A 21,958-nucleotide genomic window follows, 5' to 3' on the forward strand; every position below is an offset into this window, starting at 1 on the left:
TTCCTTCCTTCTTTCCTTCCTTCCTTCCTTCTTTCCTTCCTTCCTTCCTTTCTTCCTTTCTCTCCCTTTTTTTTCCATTAAAAAAACAAAACAACAAAATGACTAAACTCAGCTTCTGGGCCTAAGTCTGTGACAAAAGGTAAAAGAAATGCTGGGTGGTGATGGCACAGGCCTTTATTCCTAGCACTCCAAGAGGTAGAAGCAGGCAGACCTCTGAGGCCAGCCTAATCTAAGGAGCAAGTTCCAGGAAAGGCAGGGTTACATAAAGAGGTCTTCTTTCACGAAAAGAAGGAAAGAAGAAAGGAAAAAAGATACTCAGCTGTAATGTTTAAATTATTACATGCCAAAGGACAAAGAACAAATAAGAGAGGGTATACAGGGGGTTGGGGATTTAGCTCAGTGGTAGAGTGCTTCCCTAGCACTCATGAGTATATGCCACATGTGTGGTGGTGTCTGAACAGGCTAGAAGAGGTGTCAGACCCCTGGAATGGTTACAGGTGGTTGGGAGCTGCAGGGCTCGGGAGCTGGGAACCTACCTGTGTCCTTCCTAAGAACAGGGAGCACTTTTAACCACTGAGCTTCTCTCCAGCCTCTCCTCCAACCCCAGAGATTCTTTTTTTTTTTTTTTTTTTGGTTCTTTTTTTTTCCGGAGCTGGGAACCGAACCCAGGGCCTTGCGCTTCCTAGGCAAGTGCTCTACCACTACCACTGAGCTAAATCCCCAACCCCAACCCCAGAGATTCTTGACTGAAACTCCAGGTGGAAGAAGAATAAGAAGATGATGACACATTCTCCTTATGATCTCCATTATCATGAAGCAGCCCTGCTCCTCCTAGTAGAGCTCTCTCCTGTACCCAAACTACTTGTGCACTTTGCCTATAGCTATTGGAGCTATGTGAGTGACATGGGCGTCATCTCTAAGTTTTCCACTGTAAAATAGTCTCTTTCTTTTTAGATCCACAGACTTTCCCCTACTGCTGTCAAGCTGTCCTGTTCACTGTTTATGGAATTTGTCCCAGTGTTGGCACTTTAGTTTCTTAGCATTTATTAGGACTCAATAAATCCATTTTTAGAGAATTTCTAGTCTCCAGAATTTAAATTTAACACAAGCAATACTATAATACTAATTACTACAATACTAAAAATAGGCAGAGATATTCTTCCTATACAATTAGTTCTTAGGCTAGAGAGAAACTGGCAAGACACATACTCTTAGAGGCAATAGCAAGTATTATCTCTTTAAACTATATGAACAGAATATGGCGGAACACAGCTTTCATCCTAGCATGTGGGAAGCAGACACAGGTAAGTCTGAGAGTTCCAGGCCAGCAATGGCTACAGAGTAAGACCTTGTCTCAAACAAAACAAAACCACACCTCCTTCTCTTCATACCAGGTTAGAGTTCAATGTAGCATTTTTGTGTGGTTTACACCAGATTTGAATGTGTTTTCCCTTTCCCTAGAATGTTCCAGGGACTGAATTTAATAACTGTTCTGAAATAATGACAGTAAATCTACCTATTGAGTTTAGATGTTGGGCCTCTGGAAGATTTAGATTAAGTCCAGTCTTTGGGGTGCAACCCCCAGGACTGAGTTTTACAGGAAGAGACAGAAACTGAACGTTCTTGCTGTGTTATGGTCAGTGCTGACTCAGGACTTCTAGCAAGGCCAATTGTACACTAGACCCATAGAAGGGAAATGAAATAAACCTCTTTTCTTCTAAACATATCCAGTCCAAATTGTGGTAGTTTTGTGGTGGCTGTTAGAGACAGAGTCTCATGAAGTCCAGACTGAACAAAAACAGTCATGTGACTTTTTGTGAGAAGTCATGAACATATATCTGTTCAAACCCAAGGGGACATTGATAATAGACACAATGTCATCTAAGTTTATTTTAATAAGCTGCTGAGATTATTGGAGTTACATCAGTATGGGTACTTATGAGTGAGGGGTTGGTTACAGGAATATAGGCAAGGAGTTACTTCGAGGACTGTTGGAGAGGGGCTGCTTATAGGAGTATAGGTGAAAGATCACTTACAGGAGCATGGTATGGTATGGTGAAAAATTGCTTACAGGAGTATGGGAGAGAGGTTACTTATAGGAGCACGGGTGAAGGATTGTGTGACAGTGCAGCGGTTCCCCCATCTTGTATTCTCACTGAGGCCATTTGGGGCTTGACTAGAATTTGATCTCCTTGGTGTAAAGCCCAGTGGAAGATTACTGTAAGTGTCGCAGCTCTGAAGAGAAAAGCTTCCCCTAGAGATGTTTTGCTTTGGCTGCCTGGAAAGGTTTCCCCAGAAGAAGTGTTACAGCTCTGCTCTAGGCAGGGGGAGGTTTCTTCCATAAACGCTTTGCAGAGTGTTATAGCTCTGCTCCAGGGAGTGTCATAGCTCTGCTCTGAAAGGTATTCTGGCAATTGGAAGCCAAGGACTACCACAAAGTCACACCGTACATCCAATCTCATATAAGAGATTTGTTGGAAGGGAAAAACCCAGGAGGGTGGCTACCTGCTCAGGAGAATGGCAGCACGAGAGCTAAGCAGAAATCAGGGTTTACATAGGGTTTTGGGGAGGGGGACGGGGGGCAGAGCTGCTCAGGGTGGCTTGGGACTTGAGGAATTATGTGAGCTGGTCCTAGGGCAACCTCTGAGATTAATGGAATTTTTTTTTCTTGTAAGGCAGGGCGTGATCACTCTCCTGCCTTAAGGCTGGTAACAGCCATCATTGATGTTAGAAAATAGCCATTAGGGCCATTAGAGCAATTCGGGAACTCTACGGCAGGCATGGCCCCTGGGGCAGGCATAGCCTCTGAGGCAGGCATGGCCCCTGGAGATTTTTAGGTGGGGGAGTTTTAGGGGTAGGAGCTGGCAACTTCCCTGCCTTGAGAGTTTACAAGGTTTACAAAGAACATATAGGTCTTCAGCCGGGAAAGCCTACTCATTTGAGTTGGCTTGATTAGCCAACTATTACCCAACTCTATTCTAGGAAACCAAAGTCAAGACACACCAGCTATCTTATATCTTAGCAAGCTTATATCTTGCCTGCTTGAGCAGAATTCTCCCTTCAGTTAACTGCTTATCTTAGCTTCTGTTGAGCTACTTGCTTGCCTGAAGCTCTTCCTCTCCTAGCTGCCCAGTGAAATGTCAGGTTATGGTTTTTACCTTCAAAACTCCTTGCTCTGGACACTTGGTGCCACACTTGGACCCAAATACCTACCTGTGTGTAATCCTAGCTTGGTAAAATAGAGACTTTCAGCAGGCTATAAACTGTCTCTGAGGGGTCATCTCTGGGTTCCTTATAATAATTGCTTACAATTGGATGCGCAAGGGTGTAGAATAAAAGAACTCAGGGGAAGAACACCCTGATCCTGACTTGACCCCAAGATCAGGGCTAAGAAAAAACAAAACAAAAACCTAAGAAGCAAAATATCAATCCTTGAGCAGGAAATCCCACCAATCTCTGAGCTTCATGATCAGGCCATAGAATTCTCACCAATATCTGAACTTGCCCCCAAATCGGGCCATATAATCCTTCAAATCCCAGGACACTCTGGAGAGTTCACCCCTACCCTCACCCACACACCTCCCCAAGAAACTCTATATGAAGTCTGTGTTCTACTCTGTTCTCTGCTGCTTCTCTCCTGAGCAGAGGCAGCCACTCTCCTGGGTTTTTCTCTCCCAATAAATCTCTTGTGTGAGGTTTGTTGTGTGGTATGACTCGTGGTATTCCTTGACTGCCAAAATGCCATTTCCTTCAGAGCTGTAGCACTTGCATTGGGGAAACTCCACTGACAGAGCAGAGTTACAATACTTCCATTGGGATACTTTTCTTTTTAGAGGTGTAAGAATAACAGAGGAGTTACTTACAGAAGCATGGATAAGTCAATGTCAGCTTCATCACCAAGAAGCTGACCCTAGTCTGGGGAAAGTACTTACAATATCTATTCCTTGGGGTTTCCTGGACAGCTTATGGGCAAAACCAGTACAAGAGTCTCCTCTCTTCAGCAATTGTGACTGCTTATGTAATTTTAAGATGGGACCACAAAAAATCTTGTGTTTCAATAATTTTCTGAAACTTGTAAGCTTTGTTTACTAGTTGAGCCTTTTACATTTTCTTTACTTCTTGAATCTTACTGGGCTACCCTCCAGGAGTTAAATTATTTCAATTTAAAGGAACTAATTATATAACAAGTTCACTATGGTTATTGAAAGTTCAACATAAACCCATTTGTCTCTATTTAAGGACCAGGACTGATTTTAGAAAAAGGATGTATGTTGCCAGCTCAAGGAACAAACCATAAAATCCAGAACAAGGTCATAAAATCCCCTCCCAAAGAACAGTCTGGCAATAACCACAAAAATGGGAAAATGTCTTATTTGAAGATGGGCCATCTGTGCTGGGCAGCCCTATCTCATCACACGATTGAATGCTCATGACATAGGAATGCAGAGCTCTGACAACCTGTGACCCCAGAGCACCCACCAATGAAATTTTAGATTACCCAATCCCTTTGGGGAGTTCCCCAGGTTCCCTATAAGAAGGCCTGCACGCCTTTGTCTGGGGTCCACATTTTGGAGAATGGTTGATCCCCACATGCTTGTTGTTTCTGCAGAATAAACCCTCTTTGTTTTTGTACACTGTCTGTGCCTGGGGTCTCCCTTCAGTGATTTTTGGACTCTTACAATGAGAAGATAACCTGGAATTTCTGATCATCCTGCCTTGTCATAAATACTGAAATTATAGGCAGGTGCTACACATCCAGTTTTTACGGTGCTAAGAATTGAAACTGGAGGCTTTTGGCCTACTAGGGAAGCATTTAAGCAAGTGACCTACCTCATACTAAGTTATTAACAACCTAAAATCGGTTGACATTATTATATTTCTCCTTTAAATTAATTAAAGTTATTTTTTCTCATGTGTTCATAACAGGGCTTTACTTTGTAACCCAAATGGCCTCAAATTGAATACTGCCTCAACCTCTGAGTAATGTGATTATAGGACTGGCTGAAAAAAAAGAGTCATTTTTAAAGCACAATTACCACCACTGTTTGGGAAACAATGTTGTTAAGCAGAGGGGGAACTATCTGCAGAATTTCTCAGGTTCCAGAGGCCTCAGTTCTTCCTAGTCAAGACCTTGTATTGAAAGTCCCTGAGCTTCCTAGCTGGGTGTAGTAGTATACACCTTCATTTAGTCCCAGCATTTGGAAGGCAGAGGCAGGTAGATCTCTTAGTTTGAGGCCAGCTTGGTCTATAAAGCAAGTTGCAGAGCAACCAGGGCTACACAGAGGAACCTCCCTTGACAAAACCAAAATCAAACCAAAAAACACAAAGTCTCTAAACCTGGCCACTAGCCAGACTGAACTGGCTAGTCAATACCTTGTCTGCCTTAGTTGCTTCTCAATTGCCATTATAAAACACCAAGACCAAGGCAATTTGCCGAATGGAGGATTTCTTTTGAGTTTCTAGTTCAGAGAGTCAGGGTGAAGGCATAGGAGCAGGAGCAGCTCAGAGATTACATCTTATGGGGCTAGCAGGTTTGTGGGAGTGAGGAGAGGCTCAAAATGGCATGCATCTTTGAAACCTTAAATCTGCCCCCAGTGACAAATTTCCTCCATCAAGGGCACACATTCTAATCCTTCCCAAACAGCCACTAACTAAGAACAACTGTGGAGGATAGATATCTCATTCAAACCACAACAGTGACAAATATTTATTACCCATAAAGAATATGTTGGCAGTGAAGGGCATATTATAAAGATGTAAAAGAAACTTGAAGCCATAGAATTGCTATTAGAAAGAATTTACTATTAAAATTGCTTAGGAGACATTAAGTCACATGAAATAGAATTTAGCTAAAGGAATGTTGCCTCCAAAATAACTCAAAGATGAATACAGTGCTACCTGGATTTACTAGAGATAAGTGAGGTTTAAGGTTTCTAGGATTGGGGCTGGAAAGATGGCTCAATAATTAAGAGCACAGCCTATTCTTCCTAAAGGACCCAGGTTCAATTCCTAGCACCCACAAGGCAGCTCACAACTCCAGTTTCTAGATCTGGCATTCTCACACAGATCTATATGTGGGCCAAGCATCAATGCACATAAAATAAAAATACATCATTAACTAGTATACAGCTTTTGTAATTATTCACCAGGCTTGACCATTAAAAAAAAATCCCATTAAAAAATATAAAAGAGAACTCTGACTTACAACCAACCATTAGGCCCTTCTCTCTATCAGAGGACAGGCCTTATAATGGGCAGCATGCGATGACAGCCATTGTTAAGTCATGATTCTGGCCCACCATTTAAGTCCTCCAAGGTCCCTTCCTAAGAAAACCATAATTCTGCTAGGTGGGCATAGGATGACCCTAGCAACTATTTGAAAAGAACAACACTATTGTGGTTAAAAATAATTCTGGCCATATCTTTGCTGTGTGCATTTCCCATCTGCCTAAGTGGCCATACCTGCAGTCTCCTGTCTCTGTTTAAATTGTTCAAAGTATAACTTGGGGTTGGGTTCTGAATTACATTTAAGGATGACAGCCTATGTGATATATGAATCTATGATAGTCTATATAAACTGGTAAAACAAAACAGCATTCCGTTCAATGCTGACACCCTTCTGGGCATTAGCCAGAGCAAGTCACAATATCAAAGAACATTTTCCTTTATTAATCTCTAACCCTGTGGAGTGATTTCATAATGGGAAAGCATATTAAGGATGTAACACTAAAAACCATGTGAACAATGGGTGGTGTTGGAACATGTTTTTAATCCTAGTACTTGAGGCAGGCCGACCTTTGTGAGTTCAAGACCAAGCCTGGTCTACATAGTGATTTCTAAGACAGTCAAGGCTACATAAACTCTGTCTAGAAGAACCAAACTAACCAACCAAAAACCATGTGAGCAAAGTTCAGTAAGCCTATGCCAGGCACACAAGGGGTGCATGGTCACTGTGCTTTGAGCCTGTCCTCTTTACCTGGATGTAGTTGTATGCTGGTAGATATTTAACAACCGTCTTACTGGTGACAAAATGTTCATTTGCTTGTTGGCCAGTCTCCATGATGCAAATATTTCCACTATGACCCATTTTACATTAGCAACAGTTTAATAACCAACTCAGAAGCATCCTGAAAAACGTATGCACTTTGCCAGTGCTGTCTGAAGTCCAGATTCTACGTTCTTTGAAGCTCTGAGCAAACTGTGGTTACCTCTATCACATACCCTATATTTCTATCTCTCCCCCAGGAAGACCTCTTCTTAACAGCATAGAAACCCTGTCATCTTCAAAGAAATTCCTATCCACAATCATAGGTGTGCTTCTGCTTTTTCAACAAATCCCAAATATAATTTCATCTAATAAAGAATCGCTTGATTCAATAGAAGTAACCATATTTTGCATAGATACCTACCTGCTGTAATGTCGCTGACTCCCATGAAATGGTATGTCTCCCCCTTTCTCTTCTCCTCTGAGATGTATAGCTTCTTTGCCCTCAGGTGTTTGTTTATTTGCTTTTGTTTAACTTTAATAAAATCTTGTTTTAGTATGTCCCTCCCATCCCCCCCTTAATTTCTTTTCTGGAGACAAAGTTTCTCTGTTGTAGCCCTGGCTGTCCAGATCACACTCTATGGACAAGGCTAGGCTCAAACTCAGAGTCCCACCAGACCCTGCATCCAGAGTACTGTGATTAAAGGCATGAGCTACCATACCTTTAACCACTTGATTCTGTGATTAATATGACTAAGAACGCCCGTGAGGAGACCCCACTTTTCCTGGTATCATCTGCTCACCACAAAGGGACCCCCCCTAACAGCAAGAGGTCAACTTTCTGGAGTTGGTTCTCTCCTACCAAGGGTTTCAGGGATCAAACTCACTTTTATCCACTGAAGTCTCCCTCCCACCTGGCCACAGAAGACTGAGCTGCACATTGTTTCCCTTTGCTCTGGTTCTCGGTAAACATTCTAATAAGAAAAGGATTGCAGGGAGACGGATCCAGATTGCTGTTCCTCTGAGCAAATCACAATTTTAAAAAAGCCAGTCTCCAGCCTCTGCTTATGTGACAGACAATAAGAGCAGGACTGCCTGAAGTGGTGATGACTGGTCAAAGGATGGTAGAAAACATGCTAGAAGGAATCTCTTGCCTTGAATCATTGAGTAGAGTCTCAGACTTACCTTGGGCCATGTTATATGAAAGAAAACTAAACTGGGTATAGATTAAGCTAATGAAATTGCTATTCCAGCTTAGCCCATAATTTAATTAAAACAAACAGAGGGCTAGTGAGATATTTCAGCAGGTAAAGGTACTCGACACCAGCCTGGCAAGCTGAAACTGATCCTCAGATGAACATAATAATACTGCTGACCGGGCCTGTTCAGCTAAGCAGTCCTGAGATTTCATCTTTGCAATGCATCATAAATGAAGCAGTGTTTTCTGGAGGTTCAGCTATCTGCTGTAGCATGGGAAGGGATGGTGGGTGAATTTTTAAAAAATGAAATAAAGAGGAAAGAAAAGGACATGGCTGCTCCTAGGTATGGTGGAGAACGTTTATTGTGAATAATACTGTGTTGTAAACATACAAAAGAGTATGTTACTTTTAATTTCTATAGCCAATAGGATTGGACTACAAAATATCTGACCCTGCTGGCTACCGTGGCTCATGCCTTTAATCCTAGAACTTGGAAGGCAAAGCTAGGGGGAGCTCTGTGAGTGAGTTCAAGGCCTGCCTAGGTGACACAGTAAATTTCCAGGACAACTAGAGCTATATAGAGAGACCCTGTCTTTCTAGGGAGTACCATCAACCTCTTTACCTCCTGGATGCATTTTTCCCTTTTTCTTTCCTTCTTTTTCTCTTTCTTTCTCTTTTGTTTTGTTTGTTTTGAGACAGGGTTTCTTTGTGTAGCCCTGGCTGTCATAGAACTCACTTTGAAGACCAGACTGGCCTTGAACTCACAGATATCTGCCCACCTCTTCCTCCCTGGTGCTAGGATTAAATGCATGTACCACAACCATCAGGCTGCATTTTTTGGGGGGGTGAGATAGCTCAGCAGTTAAAAGTACTAGCTATTCTTCTAGAAAACTTTGAGTTCAATTCCCAGCACCCACAACTATCTATAATTCTAGTTCCAGGGAATCTCATACCCTCTTTTGGTCTGTAGGCAACACATAGTGCACAGACATACCTGTAGGTAAAACACCTGTATTCATAAAATAAAATAATAACAATCAAACAAAATTATACCAGGAAACGCAGACACAAGGTTTTTTCAGACATACCAGAAGGAGGAAGGAATGTAAGTCTTTACTTAGATCACATACAGGGATAAACATCTAACATCAAGATGGCAGTGACTCCCACTGTAACTAGTCAGGGCTCTCTAGAGTCACAGAGTTTACACAATGAAGCTCTCTATATGTATAAAAAGGGAATTTATTGGAACGACTTACCGGCTGCGGTCCAACTAATCCAGCAATGTCTAATTGTGAACAGAAAGTTCAAGAATCTAGTATTTGCTCAGTTCCATAAGGCTGGGTGTCTCAGCTGGTCTTCTACACATGCTGGAATCCTAAAGAAGTAGACTTCAATGCCAGTAAAGGAATAAGTGCTAGGCAGGCAAGAGCAAGCCAGCTCCATAGTCAAACAAAACCAACAAACATAGTCTTCCATATCTTTACAGAGACTTCTAGCAGAAGGTATGGTCCAGATTAATCTAAATCAAAAGCCTCTTCCTACTCACCTCAAGATCCAAATCAAAGTCATATTGTCTTCGTGCCTTTAGATCTGGATCAGAGGTATTATCTTCCTATCTCCAAGGTCTGGACTAGAAGTGGATTCACCGACTTTAAACCAAGCAGAAAATCTCTCCATTTCTGAATTGTAGTTCATTCCAGATATAGCCAAGTTGACAATGAAGAATAGCCATCAAACCCAATGACCTACAATCTAAGACTTTCAAATATGCATGCATCCATGCATGAAGAACCTACACGGAGAGAACTCCTGATTGTCCTGGGGCCATTGGATTGGATTGGCACCCACTGTTGACATAGCTTATTTGAATTGCCATTTGTCTGTCTCTCCATCCATTTCTTCACCTGGACCCAGTATTGATCTTTTACCCAGTAGCCAGACTCAGTTCTGCAGCTTTTCTGCTGTGGCCCAAAGCAGGCCTGACTCATAACAGTAACGGCTTCTCAAGTGGTTGGTTATCTCAGCTTTCACAGAGACTGTACTATATCAGGTTTTCTGCCTCTCAGGCCTCTGAAGCCTCTTGAACTCTGATCTAGCTTCTTAACCCTTTGAACACTTCTGTAACATTCCCCCAATCCCCCCGTACACACACACAAGTTACCTGTGTGATGTGTAGTACGTGTCATGGGAGTTAATAATAGTATTAAAGACTGAAAGAAAAGGAGCAGTTCACCTCAGCCTTGGTTACCAAGGAAAGTGGGACTATCTGACAAACTGTCGCTATACCGGATGAATCCATTGCTATACAATAAATTCTAACATTGCAGAAAGACATAAAGTACTAACAGGCCTTGCTTCAATCTATTACTGTGTCTTCAAAAAAGGACTAGATATGCCCCCCTCCCTCACTTCTGACACTTTAGCAATTCAGTGAATTTTTTTTCATCCACAAGCAATGTTCTGAAACCATAAACTATCTGGGAAGAAAACAGGTGATAAGAGAATGGAAAGATCATTTTAATCTTATGTCATGAATTCTCCACAAGAAGGTATGACTCTGAAGAAAAAACAACTTGAGGAGATTAGAGTTAATCAAACCAAATGCTTATGGTGGAACAGAGGACAAGAAGACTAAACCAAGAGGGAAATTCTAGTTTGTCATCTATGAAATTTGAGAAATGTTGAAAGGAATACAGAGGAGAATAGGTAGCTCTAGAATCCAATAAATTACAATCTATCTAGAGAGTTTAATTGCCCTTGGGTTGGGGGCCCAGAAGATCATCTTCAGTTCAAATGAGCTTCTTATGAGAACACAAGTTACAGAAGAAACTGTTAGTGACTCACTTAAGCATAATTTATTACATCAAACGAATGGAACTTCATATCAGGAGAAGAAGCTATACAGGGAAAGGTCATGAGAAACCAGAAGCATTGGTCTGAAAGATAGAGTTTTAAACTAGCTCAAAACTCAGCAACAGGATCTGACTCAGGAAGACAGATGGTTAAAAATACAGGAGGACTGGTGCTGACTCACTGACCCTCCGGATGTCACCGGACGTGAGTAAATGAGTAACAGGTTCTGTTCTACCCCTGTGATGTTTGTTCAAGCCCCCATTGTGCCCTACAGATAATGTTCCAGCTATTGTGTCCTGCAGATAGTATTCCAGGAAACCGGGGCCGAAGCCTAACCAGATGTGTATCAGATGCAGATGCTTCGTCAACTCTGACAAACATTTACCCTAAAGGACAGGAATCAAGATCTGTTCTCAGGAGAATGAGAGCTTGACCTTTCCCCTGATTTAAACCCTAGAGTCTGAAGAACAATCCGGTGACTTTGAGAGTTTCCCCTTGTGACATTTTTGGTATTTCCTTTTGACATCCCTTCATCTCCTGGGGCTTGTGGCTTCTTCCTTTAAATAGCCCTTCTCCCAGCCGCTCAGGGTTGATTCCTCTGTCTCCTGCATGGGATATGCGTCGACCCGGAGCTCTGCAATAAACCTCGCCTCTGCTTATTGCATCAACATGGGTCTCTCGTGTGTCTGGGGTCCTCGACTTCCCGAGACTTGAGTGAGGGTCTCCCTTTGGGGATCTTTCAGGTCCAGTGGTCCCCTCCTACAGCAGCTACGCAAATAGCACTTGCTCTTCCACATAGCACAGTCTAAAACAAGCCAGCAAGATGACACATGCATCATCTCGGTATATTGGATATAGAGACAGGAAAATTGGGAGCTCAAGGAAGCTAGGATGGATTACATGAGAGTCATATTATATAGAGAGATACATATTATATACACTCATATGGAGAGAAAAAGAGAAGGGAAAAAAGAGTAAGAGGGGGAAGAGGAGGAAAGGAGCGGGGGTGGGGTGGGGAGAAAGAAGGGCAAAAGAAAAGGGAAAGAAGGAAAGGAAATTCACTTAAGTCTTGGTACCCACAAGTCTTTGGAAGCCAGTAAGGCTGATAGGCAAGATGACTTAAATGGTACAAGTGTTGGCCACATGTGCCTGGTAAACTGGGTTTGATAGCTAGAACTCACTTAATGATAGAGAGAATGGAACCCACAGGTTACCCTCTGGGTACCAAACAAGCACCATAGCAAACACATTCATATCCTCACCCACACATACTAATCAACAATATTTAAAAAAAAAAAATAGAGGCAGATGTAGTGGGGCATGCCTTTAATCCTAGTGAAGAGTTAAATTTCAGAGTTAGTCACAAAGTTCGGACATGCCTGAGGGAATTTGAGATAGGACTCACGGGCTGGAACCGCCCCCTCCCCTTCCTTTACTCCCTGAGGATGGGTCATCCCCCTGCCGAGTGAGATGAATCATCCTACCCCACATTGCTGAGCGGCTAGATAGCACGTACTCTTTGCTGATGTAATCCCGTGCCAAAAGTAACTGTGAGTTCTTTGAATTAGCCAATCCTGTGTAACCTCGAGAAATTCCCTGGCTGCCCCTATATAAACCCCTGCCTGAAGAGGCTCGTGGTTGTCGGCTCCTCTATCTCCTGCGTGAGATGCGTGGCATGTCGGCCCGAGACTCGGTGTCGGCCCGAGATCTCGTTAATAAAACTACCTCTTGTTATTACATCAAGATCAGCTTCTCGAGTTTCATGGAGCATGCCGCCATCCCAAGACTGGAGCGAGAGTCTCCCCAGTTAGGGGTTCTTTCACTTGTTCTTTCACTAGCACTTGGGAGGTAAAGGAAGGTGGATCTCTGTCAGTTTTGAGATCAGCCGGGTCTTCTCAAGGAGTTCTTGTTTCAAAACAAATAAAACAAAACCCACCAAAATTAGAGACAAATTAGGCTTCCACACTGATTATCTTCTGGGAATCTCACAAATACGACTTTACTTACAGGGAAGATACCCTAATTTCCTGCACTCCTATGATCCAAGTTTTATTGTATCAATTATAAATTTTGTTTATTATTATTATTATTTTATGTGTAAGGGTGTTTTGCCTGTATGTATGTCTGTGCACTTGTCTGCCAGGTCAAAGAAAAACTCCATTTCCATTTACTTAAAATTTAAGTTTGTCGGTGCCTTGATCCTTTCCTGGAATCTGACATGGTCCACAAGTAAGTGCTACAGCTCTGAAGGGAAAGGAATCCTGGCAAATGGAAACCAAGGAATACCACAAAGTCACACTGCATATCAAATCTCACACAAGAGATGTATTGGAAGGGGAAAACGCAGGAGGATCGCTACCTCTGCTCTGGTGAGAAGCAGCAGAAAACTGAGCAGAAGACAGGGTTTTATAGGAGCTTTCCAGGATGGCCTGGGATTTGAGGAATTATGTGTCCTGATCTTGGGGCAAGCTCAGAGTTTGGTGGAATTCTATAGCCTGATATTCAAGCTCAGTGGTTGGTGGGGTTTTTTGGTTTTTTTTTTTTTCTTTTTGTTTGTTTTTGTTGACCTTGCCTCTATCTTGAGGTGAAGTCAGGTTAGGGTGTGCTTTTGCCTTGGCTCTGGTCTTCAGCTTGGGGCTAGGGTGTGCTTTCCTTGGCCTTTTATGGTGCACCTCACGCTATGGATTTGACTCACACTCCTACAATTCCTTGAGCTCCACCCCTCACTAAACCACAAGATGTTCTGCCAAATAATCTTATCTGTTTCTGTATTTTGCTTCCCAAGTTCCTTATTGGAATTTCCCCAACCTTTTTGTTTGGGGCTATAAAAACCTTACCTCCCCCTTGTTCAGGGCTGATCTTCTGAGTCCTGCATTTGGAGGAGACAGCCATCAAACTGGCTTTGTTATTCGCAGAGTAAAGCTTGCTTAATTCAATCCGGAAAAAGAGTTGGGGATCCTTATTCTCATTCAAGGGGATTAACACTGGATCGCCTGAAACTAGAGTTACAGACAATTGTGAGCTGCTAAGTAGGTGCTGAAAATGAAACCCAGGTCCTCCAGAAGAACAGACAAGTATATTAAACTCTCCATCCCAACTCTATCAACTGTAATCCTGTCAGGTTACACCTGTGGAACTACCCTGCAAATCCCTTAGTGACTCTTGAATAGAATAACTTCAAAAATTACCAAAATGGTACATGTGGTTATAATAAAGACAATGAAGTATTTTTTGAGAAGCCAATAGTTCTCAATACTTGCCAGTAGTGCTCTGTTTTTCAAGGCCTGGGGTTAAATTTTAAGTTAAAATTGCCTTTAAATAAACTTCAAGTCTTGCCTAGTGTGGTAGTACATTCCTTTAATCACCGCACGTGAGAGGCAGAGACAGGCAAATCTCTGAGTTTGAGGCCAGCCTGGTCTACACAGTGAGTTCCAGGAAAGCCAGGGCTACACAGAGAAACCCTGTCTTGAAAAACCAACCCTCCAAACAAACAAAAACCAAAAACCAAAACCGAACCAAAACAAAACCTCCCTGGGAGTTCAAGACTATCTTTTGAGGGGTGGGATGAGAAATCCTCACCAACCTTGAATACTCTTGCTCTCTTTGCTGACACCCTTACATTTTCAAAGGCATTATTAAGATTCAGGTTAGAAAATAGAAAATGGGAACTCCTCCAATTAAGCATAGTTTCGAATGAGTATGGGAACATGGTATTAACAAGGAAGATCAGATAGCAGATATCGATGAAGCTGGAAAAAGCTTTCAGTAGGGAAAACCAGAAAATTCTAGAACAAGACACTGAGTGCTATAACTAAGGAAGGATCATCCACAAGCAGTGTGAATCTTGATGAAATGCATTTGGAACAATACTTACAAGGAGGATATTATGTGAACTTTTCACCGAGGAGAGAGATGAATATCTATTCACTACAGACCGTACATCAAGAACAGAAACAAAGGAAAATGTTTTACTCAAGCACAGCTCGGCAAACCAATGAATTTAACTGGGGTTATGTACGAGAACATGGGCCAGGGGCTACTTAAAGACGCACAGACAACTTCCAAGTAGCTATGCCACTGAAGACAATGTCTCTGTACCCAGAAACTAGCTACAGTCTACATGTCCTCAGAGAGGGGTGCAGCCTTGTGAGCCCCTCCCCTTCTGAATGACTGACTATGGATGGGCCCAATCTTGTGCAGGTCTCATGACAGGTGATCACAGCTGCTGAAAATTCAAGAGGACAAGAGGGATGCCATGTGTGTGGAAGAAGTATTCTACAACAGAGAATGACAGTCAGATAAGGTGTTAAGGCCTCCCCCACCCCCCAGCACAGCTGTATCCAGCTAGTTATTCTTCATTTTAATAGCATTTATTTATTTTATGTTTATGAGTACACTGTAGCTGTCTTCAGACACATCAGAAGAGGGCTTCAGATCTCATTACAGATGGTTGTGAGCCATCATGTGGTTGCTGGGAATTGAACTCAGGACCTCTGGAAGAGCAATCAGTGCTCTTAACTGCTGAGCCATCTTTCTAGACCACCTGCCAACTATTTCAGATAGTTGTTGTAAAATGCCTGCCAGTCAGTGACACAGAGAATAACTTGACTCAGAGCAAGGTCATGCTAACCACATACTCTGTTATGATTTTGGTATGTTATGAGGTTTGTTAATCTTAAGAAACTTCACAACTATAAGCTTCATGTAGGACCCATCAAATTAAAGGTCAATATGAACTGTTCTGACCACTTCCTGCATAGAAAAAGCATTCAGGATTGGAGCCTCAGTCCCTAAGTTCTGAGCTACAGTCCTGACCAATCAGTCTTAGGGTGTTCATGTGGTTTGTGGGGTGACTCCTGGACCCCAACATAAGGAAATAACATGATTTAGATAAAAGAAATCAAAATGATAAATCTATACTTAAAAGACAGAAGCTATTCCTACTTAAACAAAGTGAAAAATATGCTATTTTATGTAATATTAAGAGGGTGTATTAGTTAGATCTTTTGTTTCTTTGATAAGTACCTGGGAAAACCAAAGGCAGAAAAGATTTATTTGTGCTCATGCTTTCAGAGGTTTCAGTGCATGGCCAGATAGCTCCATTATCCCAAGGTACATTATAAGGCAGAACCCTGTTGTAGAGGAAGGTGAACAAGACTGCACCCTCTGTGAGAAACAGGAAACAGAGAGAGACAGGAAGGAGCTGGTGACAGGATTTATCTTTTCAGGGCATGCTCTCAATGACCTACTTCCTCCAAGTAGGTCCTACATCCTAAAATTTCTACCACCTCCCAAAATAGTATCACCAGCTGGGGACCAAGGCTTCATTACATGAGACTGTGAAGGAGATTTTATTTCTAAGCCAGAACAGAAGGCTAAAAATACAGAAGATAATTTTCCTTGAAACTGATTATCTGAGGAGTCTGGCCTTGAACTTCTGACCCTTCTGTCGCCCAACTCTGAAGTGTTGGGATCATAGGTGTGATAGGTCAGCTTCCCGGACTAGGTAAACACTGTCCCAAAGGAGCTACATCCTCAATCAAGGGTAAGTTAAGCAATATCAAATTGTATTATATGGCTGGAGAGACCACTCAGCTGTCAAAAGCAGTTTTGAACTCAAAGGTTCAAAACCATCCCTATCTTCAGTTCTAGGGGATCTGACCATCTCTTCTGATGACCTCAGGCATCAGGCACACAGATAGTCCATATAACACACATATAGGCTATGGTAATTTGAATGAAATATGCCCCATAAGCTCATATATTGAATGTTTGGTTTCCCAACCAGTAGACTGCTTCAGGAGGATTAGAAGGTATTGCCCTGGGGTTGGGGATTTAGCTCAGCAGTAGAGCACTTGCCTAACAAGCGCAAGGCCCTGGGTTCGGTCCCCAGCTCCGAAAAAAAGAAAAAAAAAAAAAAAAGAAGGTATTGCCCTGGCCCACCTAGGAGAGAATGGAGGACAAGAGACAAGAAGAAGGATGCCAAGACAGGAGTCTGATCAAGGCAACAAATTTTACTTTTTCTCCAAGGCTGACTTTATACCATAGCAGAGGTAACAGAGGGAATGGGAAAGTGGGAAACATCTACGCAGGCCAAGGACACAGTGCTCTTGTGGTCAAGTATTCGGCTGATGTCAACAGGATGTCAGAAACAAGTTTGTCATATCATTAGGCATCCTGACTACCAGATTTGTATTAGCCTTCCGCAGCTGGCTGGAGATTTTCCATCATCCTGACCTCTTAATGAACGCGGTCGTACTTACCTCTAACTATAATATTAACATCAATAATGGAGGGTTTTAAGGGCATAGCTCCCAACAAGGTATGTCATTGAGGATGGGTTTGAGGTTTGAAAGCTCACACCGGACCCAGTCTCGCTCTTTGTGTTTAATGTTTGTAGATTAAGATATGTTTATTCCAAAGCACCGCAGGCAAGTTGCTGGAACATTGTAGATACTACATAGTTGTCATGATATATTGTTGGGGAGTGTTAGTAAAGGCATTTTTTGTTTAGATTATACTTTTATTTTTAATTGTGTGTGTGTGCGTGTGTGTGTGTGTGTGTGTGTGTGTGTGCTCGTGCGTGCATGAACATGTGAATATATGTGCTTGTGGAAGTCAGAAGAAGGAGGAGTTGGATCCCTTGGCTCTGGAGTTATAGGCAGTTATGACTCTCTATATGTGTGCTAGAAACTGAACTTGGGTCCTCTAGAAGGGCTGCAAGCACTCTTAACTGCTGAACCATCTCTCCAACGCCCAAGACATTCCCTCCCTCCCCCTCCCCTCATCCCACCTCTCCCCCTCTCCCTCCCTCCTCCTTTCTCTGTGTATATAATTTTGGTCCAAGACTGAATCCCCAAAGATACAAAACATGTTACAAAGACCGGTGTAGTAAGAATCCAGAAATTTTGGTTTCTTTAAAAAACACAGAAATCCATAAGAATGCGTTTTCGTTTGGACCCCAGCTATAGGGATGTGCTGCTGCTTTGGACTGTCCGCAGCAGCTGACTGTGATTCGGTTTTGTCAGTTGCAGACAGCTTCTGCGATTGTGTGCTGTGGAATTCAGGGAACTTTTCAGAGGGTACGTAAACTTGAGGACCTGTGTGAAATGGAGCTGACCAATGAAGTTGGTCATTTAGTAGTGTCGGCGCCAGCACCGACACGGTACCGAGAATCGGGCGAAAGCCTGCGGGATGAAAGAAACACACACACACACACACACACACACACACACACACAGGTTATCATGTCAAGCCAGGAGAGGAAGAGAGGAAGGGAGAGAGAGAGAGAGAGAGAGAGAGAGAGAGAGAGAGAGAGAGGAAGAGCAGAAGAGAGGAAGAGCGGAAGAGCGGAAGAGCGGAAGAGGGAGTGAGAGTCTCCTGTAGCTTTATTCACCACTTATATACCCAAGTCTCCAGGTAGAAAATAACTGGGAAGCACAGTGGGAAACCCTGGCTCGTGACTACCTGGCTCGTGACTTCTCGGTAACAAAAGACTGACTAGGAGACCTGAATTAATTAGGGAGAAATCCCAGAAGACCAGCCTAAATCTCAAGGATAAAGGCTGAGGAAGCAAAAGTAAATTGACCACCACCCAGGTGTGGTCCAGATGTGTGGGTTCCACATGCATCAGCCAGGCTCAGCAGAGGTCATGCAGTGGAGACACCGGGTGTTACTACTTGGTCTTTTCTTCCTGTGCGGTAAATACATGGGAGAGGCCTCTGTTCAACAATCCCATGACTTTAACTGTGCCCATACAGTTACAAAGTGGCCAGGCCCAAATCCAATATGGCTCACTACATAGTAGTTGGTTGCCATTCACTAGTAGCCGTGGTCAAAGAAGAAACAAAAGGAAAGAAATTAGACTCGGGGGTTTTCCTAATTCCTCTCTCCTCTATCCTTGTTTCTCCTATCTAGTGTTAGGGGGTGAAACTGGGGAGGAAGGTTGGGAGAAAGAAGAACCCACAAAGTAGAGAAGACCAGCTACAGGCTAGGAGGGTGGTCTGTACAAAATTAACAGCCATTGAAGACTAAGTGGCAGAACCTGATACTGGAAACCTATTAACCCTACCTCTGTCTCGGAAAGCTGTTATGATTGCCTTGTTAAATTCTACTCCTGTAACCCTGCTTACTTTCCCCAATCTGGAAACCACCTACCCCTGACCTATAAAAACCTTGTCATCCTCATGTCCAAGGCAGACTTCTTGAACCCCACCTTGGCGGGGAGACAGCCTATGTACATAAATAAAAATGTTTGCTTTAATTAATTGCTTGCTTGCTTTAATAAATTTGGTCATGATGATTTAGTTCAGTGGCCTTTCTCCTCAAGTCTTTGGGAACTACAGCACATGGACTTTAGTCCTGTGTGTACAATAGCTCGTCTCCTCTCAAGGTATTCTTCAACCTCTACAAAGTTTTGCCCAGCTTTTTGTTGTTTTTAAAGACAAGGTTTCTCTGTGTAGCCCTGGCTTCCTGGCTCTGTAGATCAGGCTGGCCTTGAATTCAGAGATCTGCCTGCCTCTGCCTCTCATGGGCTGGAATTAAAGGTATGTACCACTGCGCCTGACTTTTTATGCTTTTGACTGAAAATGTAATTTCCGTTATTCTTACTAACGATCCATTAAGGGAAAGATGCTGCCTACTAACCAAAAACCAATGAAATCTATCTCTGAGGTAGAGCCATAAATCTTAGTCCAACTGGCTCTGCCAATCACCTGGATAAGGGACCATCCCTTAGAAAGGTAGGTTCACCTAAAGCCATGCAAAAGGAGGAATAACCTACCCTTTAATGAAACAGGCAGACTTTCTCTTCCCAAAATTCCTGGCCACTATCGCAGTCGTTTCAGATTCCCGATGAGCTTCTCCATGATTTCTGTCTACTGTCCCAGAAACACTCAACCTTCTCTTTGTCTTCTCAGTTCTTTTGGGTGCTGGCCTAATATACTTTCTCTGGTAGTTTGGGCTTTCCTCCCTCATTCTCTAAAGCTTCCCTCCTGGCCACGCGGCTGCTTGTAACCCATGGAGCTGACCTCTATGTCTGTCTAACACAAATGGCCTGGCCTCTCTCCCACTTCTCCATCTTCTTCTGGATAGCTGCCACGGTTTACAGCCTGCCTGCACAGATGCTTTGTTTTGTATCCTTTCTTTTCAACTCTAATAAATTTTCCTCAAGCTTCCTTTTGAGTTTCTTCTTAAATTCTTTTATTAATGAGACTAAGAACCTCAGGAGGGAACTCTGATTTCCCTAGTAACAGGTGGCAACTCCCATGGGACTCCCCAGAATTTCCGGTAACAAGCTCGGGAGGATGACATGTAATATAATACTGAAACTCTTAACACCAGTTTGAGGTTTTTCTTTTTCTTTCTTTTTTTTTTTTTTTCTTTTTCAGTTTCCTCCTCCCCTTTTTGAGACAGGGTTTAACATTGACTATAACCAAGAATAATCTTGAATTTGTAGTGATTCTCCTGCCTTTGTCTCTAGAGTATTAGAAGTATAGGTGTGTGCCACCAACTCTGGCTTTTTTTTTTTTTTAAGAATTTAATATTCACGTACTTAAGACACTTGCAGATCGTTTATTTAGTCCTCAAAAATATTAACTGCTTTTATTCACTTAAGCAAAATTAATTTCACCTTTTCCCATTGAGATCTTTAAAGTTCCGACAAATTTGTAATCTCTTCCCCTATACATCACTCCCATTCATTCATCACAGAAATAAATTCAGGCCACCAAAAAAAAAAAAAAAATTCAAGCTGCCTGCACACTCCCCCTCTCACACAATGTGGGCTCATACAACGAGGTTTTGAATCTTTTCTCTGTTGCACGTAACTTACTTCAGCCCTCCCAAGATCTTACTCCTTTCACCATTCAAGTCTTTAAGTAGTAAAAGCAGCTTTCCGAGCAGTTTCTTAATTAATCAGGTTGGGGAGACTAGGTAGAGCCCCGCCCCTTGGGCGGGGCCACAGCGGCGGGCGGAACCCGATGTCTACTCTGGCTGCTTTACAGACGATTCCTTTACAATCTTCAGAAGAGAGACCCACACAGAGACAGCCAATCAATGGCCGCGGTCCTCGGCGTCCGGAGCGGGGCTAGCCCCGCCCACTCCCAACCTCCCGCGGGGGCCGTCCGAGCCTCGCGGGCTCCCGCAGGCCCCGCCCCCTGGGCAGGCGCGGCGGTCATTGGATGGCACTCAGCTCGCAGTCGCCGCGGTTGCTGGGAGAGGGAGGTGGGGGCGGGGCCCACGGTGGTCCAAGGGGCCGGAGAGAAAGGCTGCTAGGCGCGGGCGGGCGCGCTGGGCGGAATCGAGCGTCTCGGTGGCGGTTTGCCTGGCGGCCCGCGCGGCGGCGTCGCGGTGCGGGAACCGGTCCCCGTTGACAGCTCCGCGTCTTCCGGCCGCGCCACTCGGGAAGTGGCTTCCTCCCTGCGCTCCCTCCGCGAATACGCGCGGCCTCGGAAGAGAAGCGGGAGGCGGCGGCAGCAGCGGAGGTCGTCGGGGGCGGCGGGCGGTGAGCGCGCTCCCGCTTTCCCGGCGGCGGCCGCAGGACAATGGAGGTGGCTGTGGAGAAGGCAGCGGCGGCGGCGGCTCTGGCCGGGGCCCCCGCAGCGGCGGCGCCGAGCGGGGAGAATGAGGCCGAGAGCCGGCAGGGCCCGGACTCGGAAAGCGGCGGCGAGGTGTCCCGGCTCAACCTGTTGGACACTTGCGCCGTGTGCCACCAGAACATCCAGAGCCGGGTGCCCAAGCTGCTGCCCTGCCTGCACTCGTTCTGCCAGCGCTGCTTGCCCGCACCCCAGCGCTATCTCATGCTGACGGCGCCCTCGCTGGGCTCAGCAGAGACCCCTCCACCGGCTCCTGTCCCCGCCCCCGCCCCGGGCTCCCCGGCCGGTGGTCCTTCGCCATTCGCCACCCAAGGTGAGAGGGG

The 21,958-nt window shown here is 43.9% G+C and overlaps 1 protein-coding gene and 1 long non-coding RNA gene across 8 annotated transcripts in view; both read left to right on the forward strand.

Annotated features, from left to right (window-relative positions):
- LOC148006257 (uncharacterized) overlaps positions 1-21,958 on the forward strand; it is a 282,744-nt gene that overhangs the window by 100,290 nt on the left and 160,496 nt on the right. The window lies entirely within an intron of this gene.
- Positions 21,280-21,958, forward strand: part of Trim24 (tripartite motif-containing 24) — a 125,091-nt gene continuing 124,412 nt past the window's right edge. For 6 of the 7 annotated variants that reach the window (XR_015685757.1, XR_015685758.1, XR_015685759.1 and 3 more), the window contains exon 1: positions 21,280-21,948. Coding sequence is in view for 2 of the 7 variants with exons in the window: in XM_087658670.1 (XP_087514796.1) it covers positions 21,585-21,948 (364 nt within the window). In the remaining 5 variants the exon portion in view is untranslated. 7 annotated transcript variants of the gene reach the window in all.

This window comes from Rattus norvegicus, chromosome 4 (assembly GCF_021556685.1).
Source record: "Rattus norvegicus strain SHRSP/BbbUtx chromosome 4, alternate assembly SHRSP_T2T, whole genome shotgun sequence".
Lineage (NCBI taxonomy): Eukaryota > Metazoa > Chordata > Mammalia > Rodentia > Muridae > Rattus > Rattus norvegicus.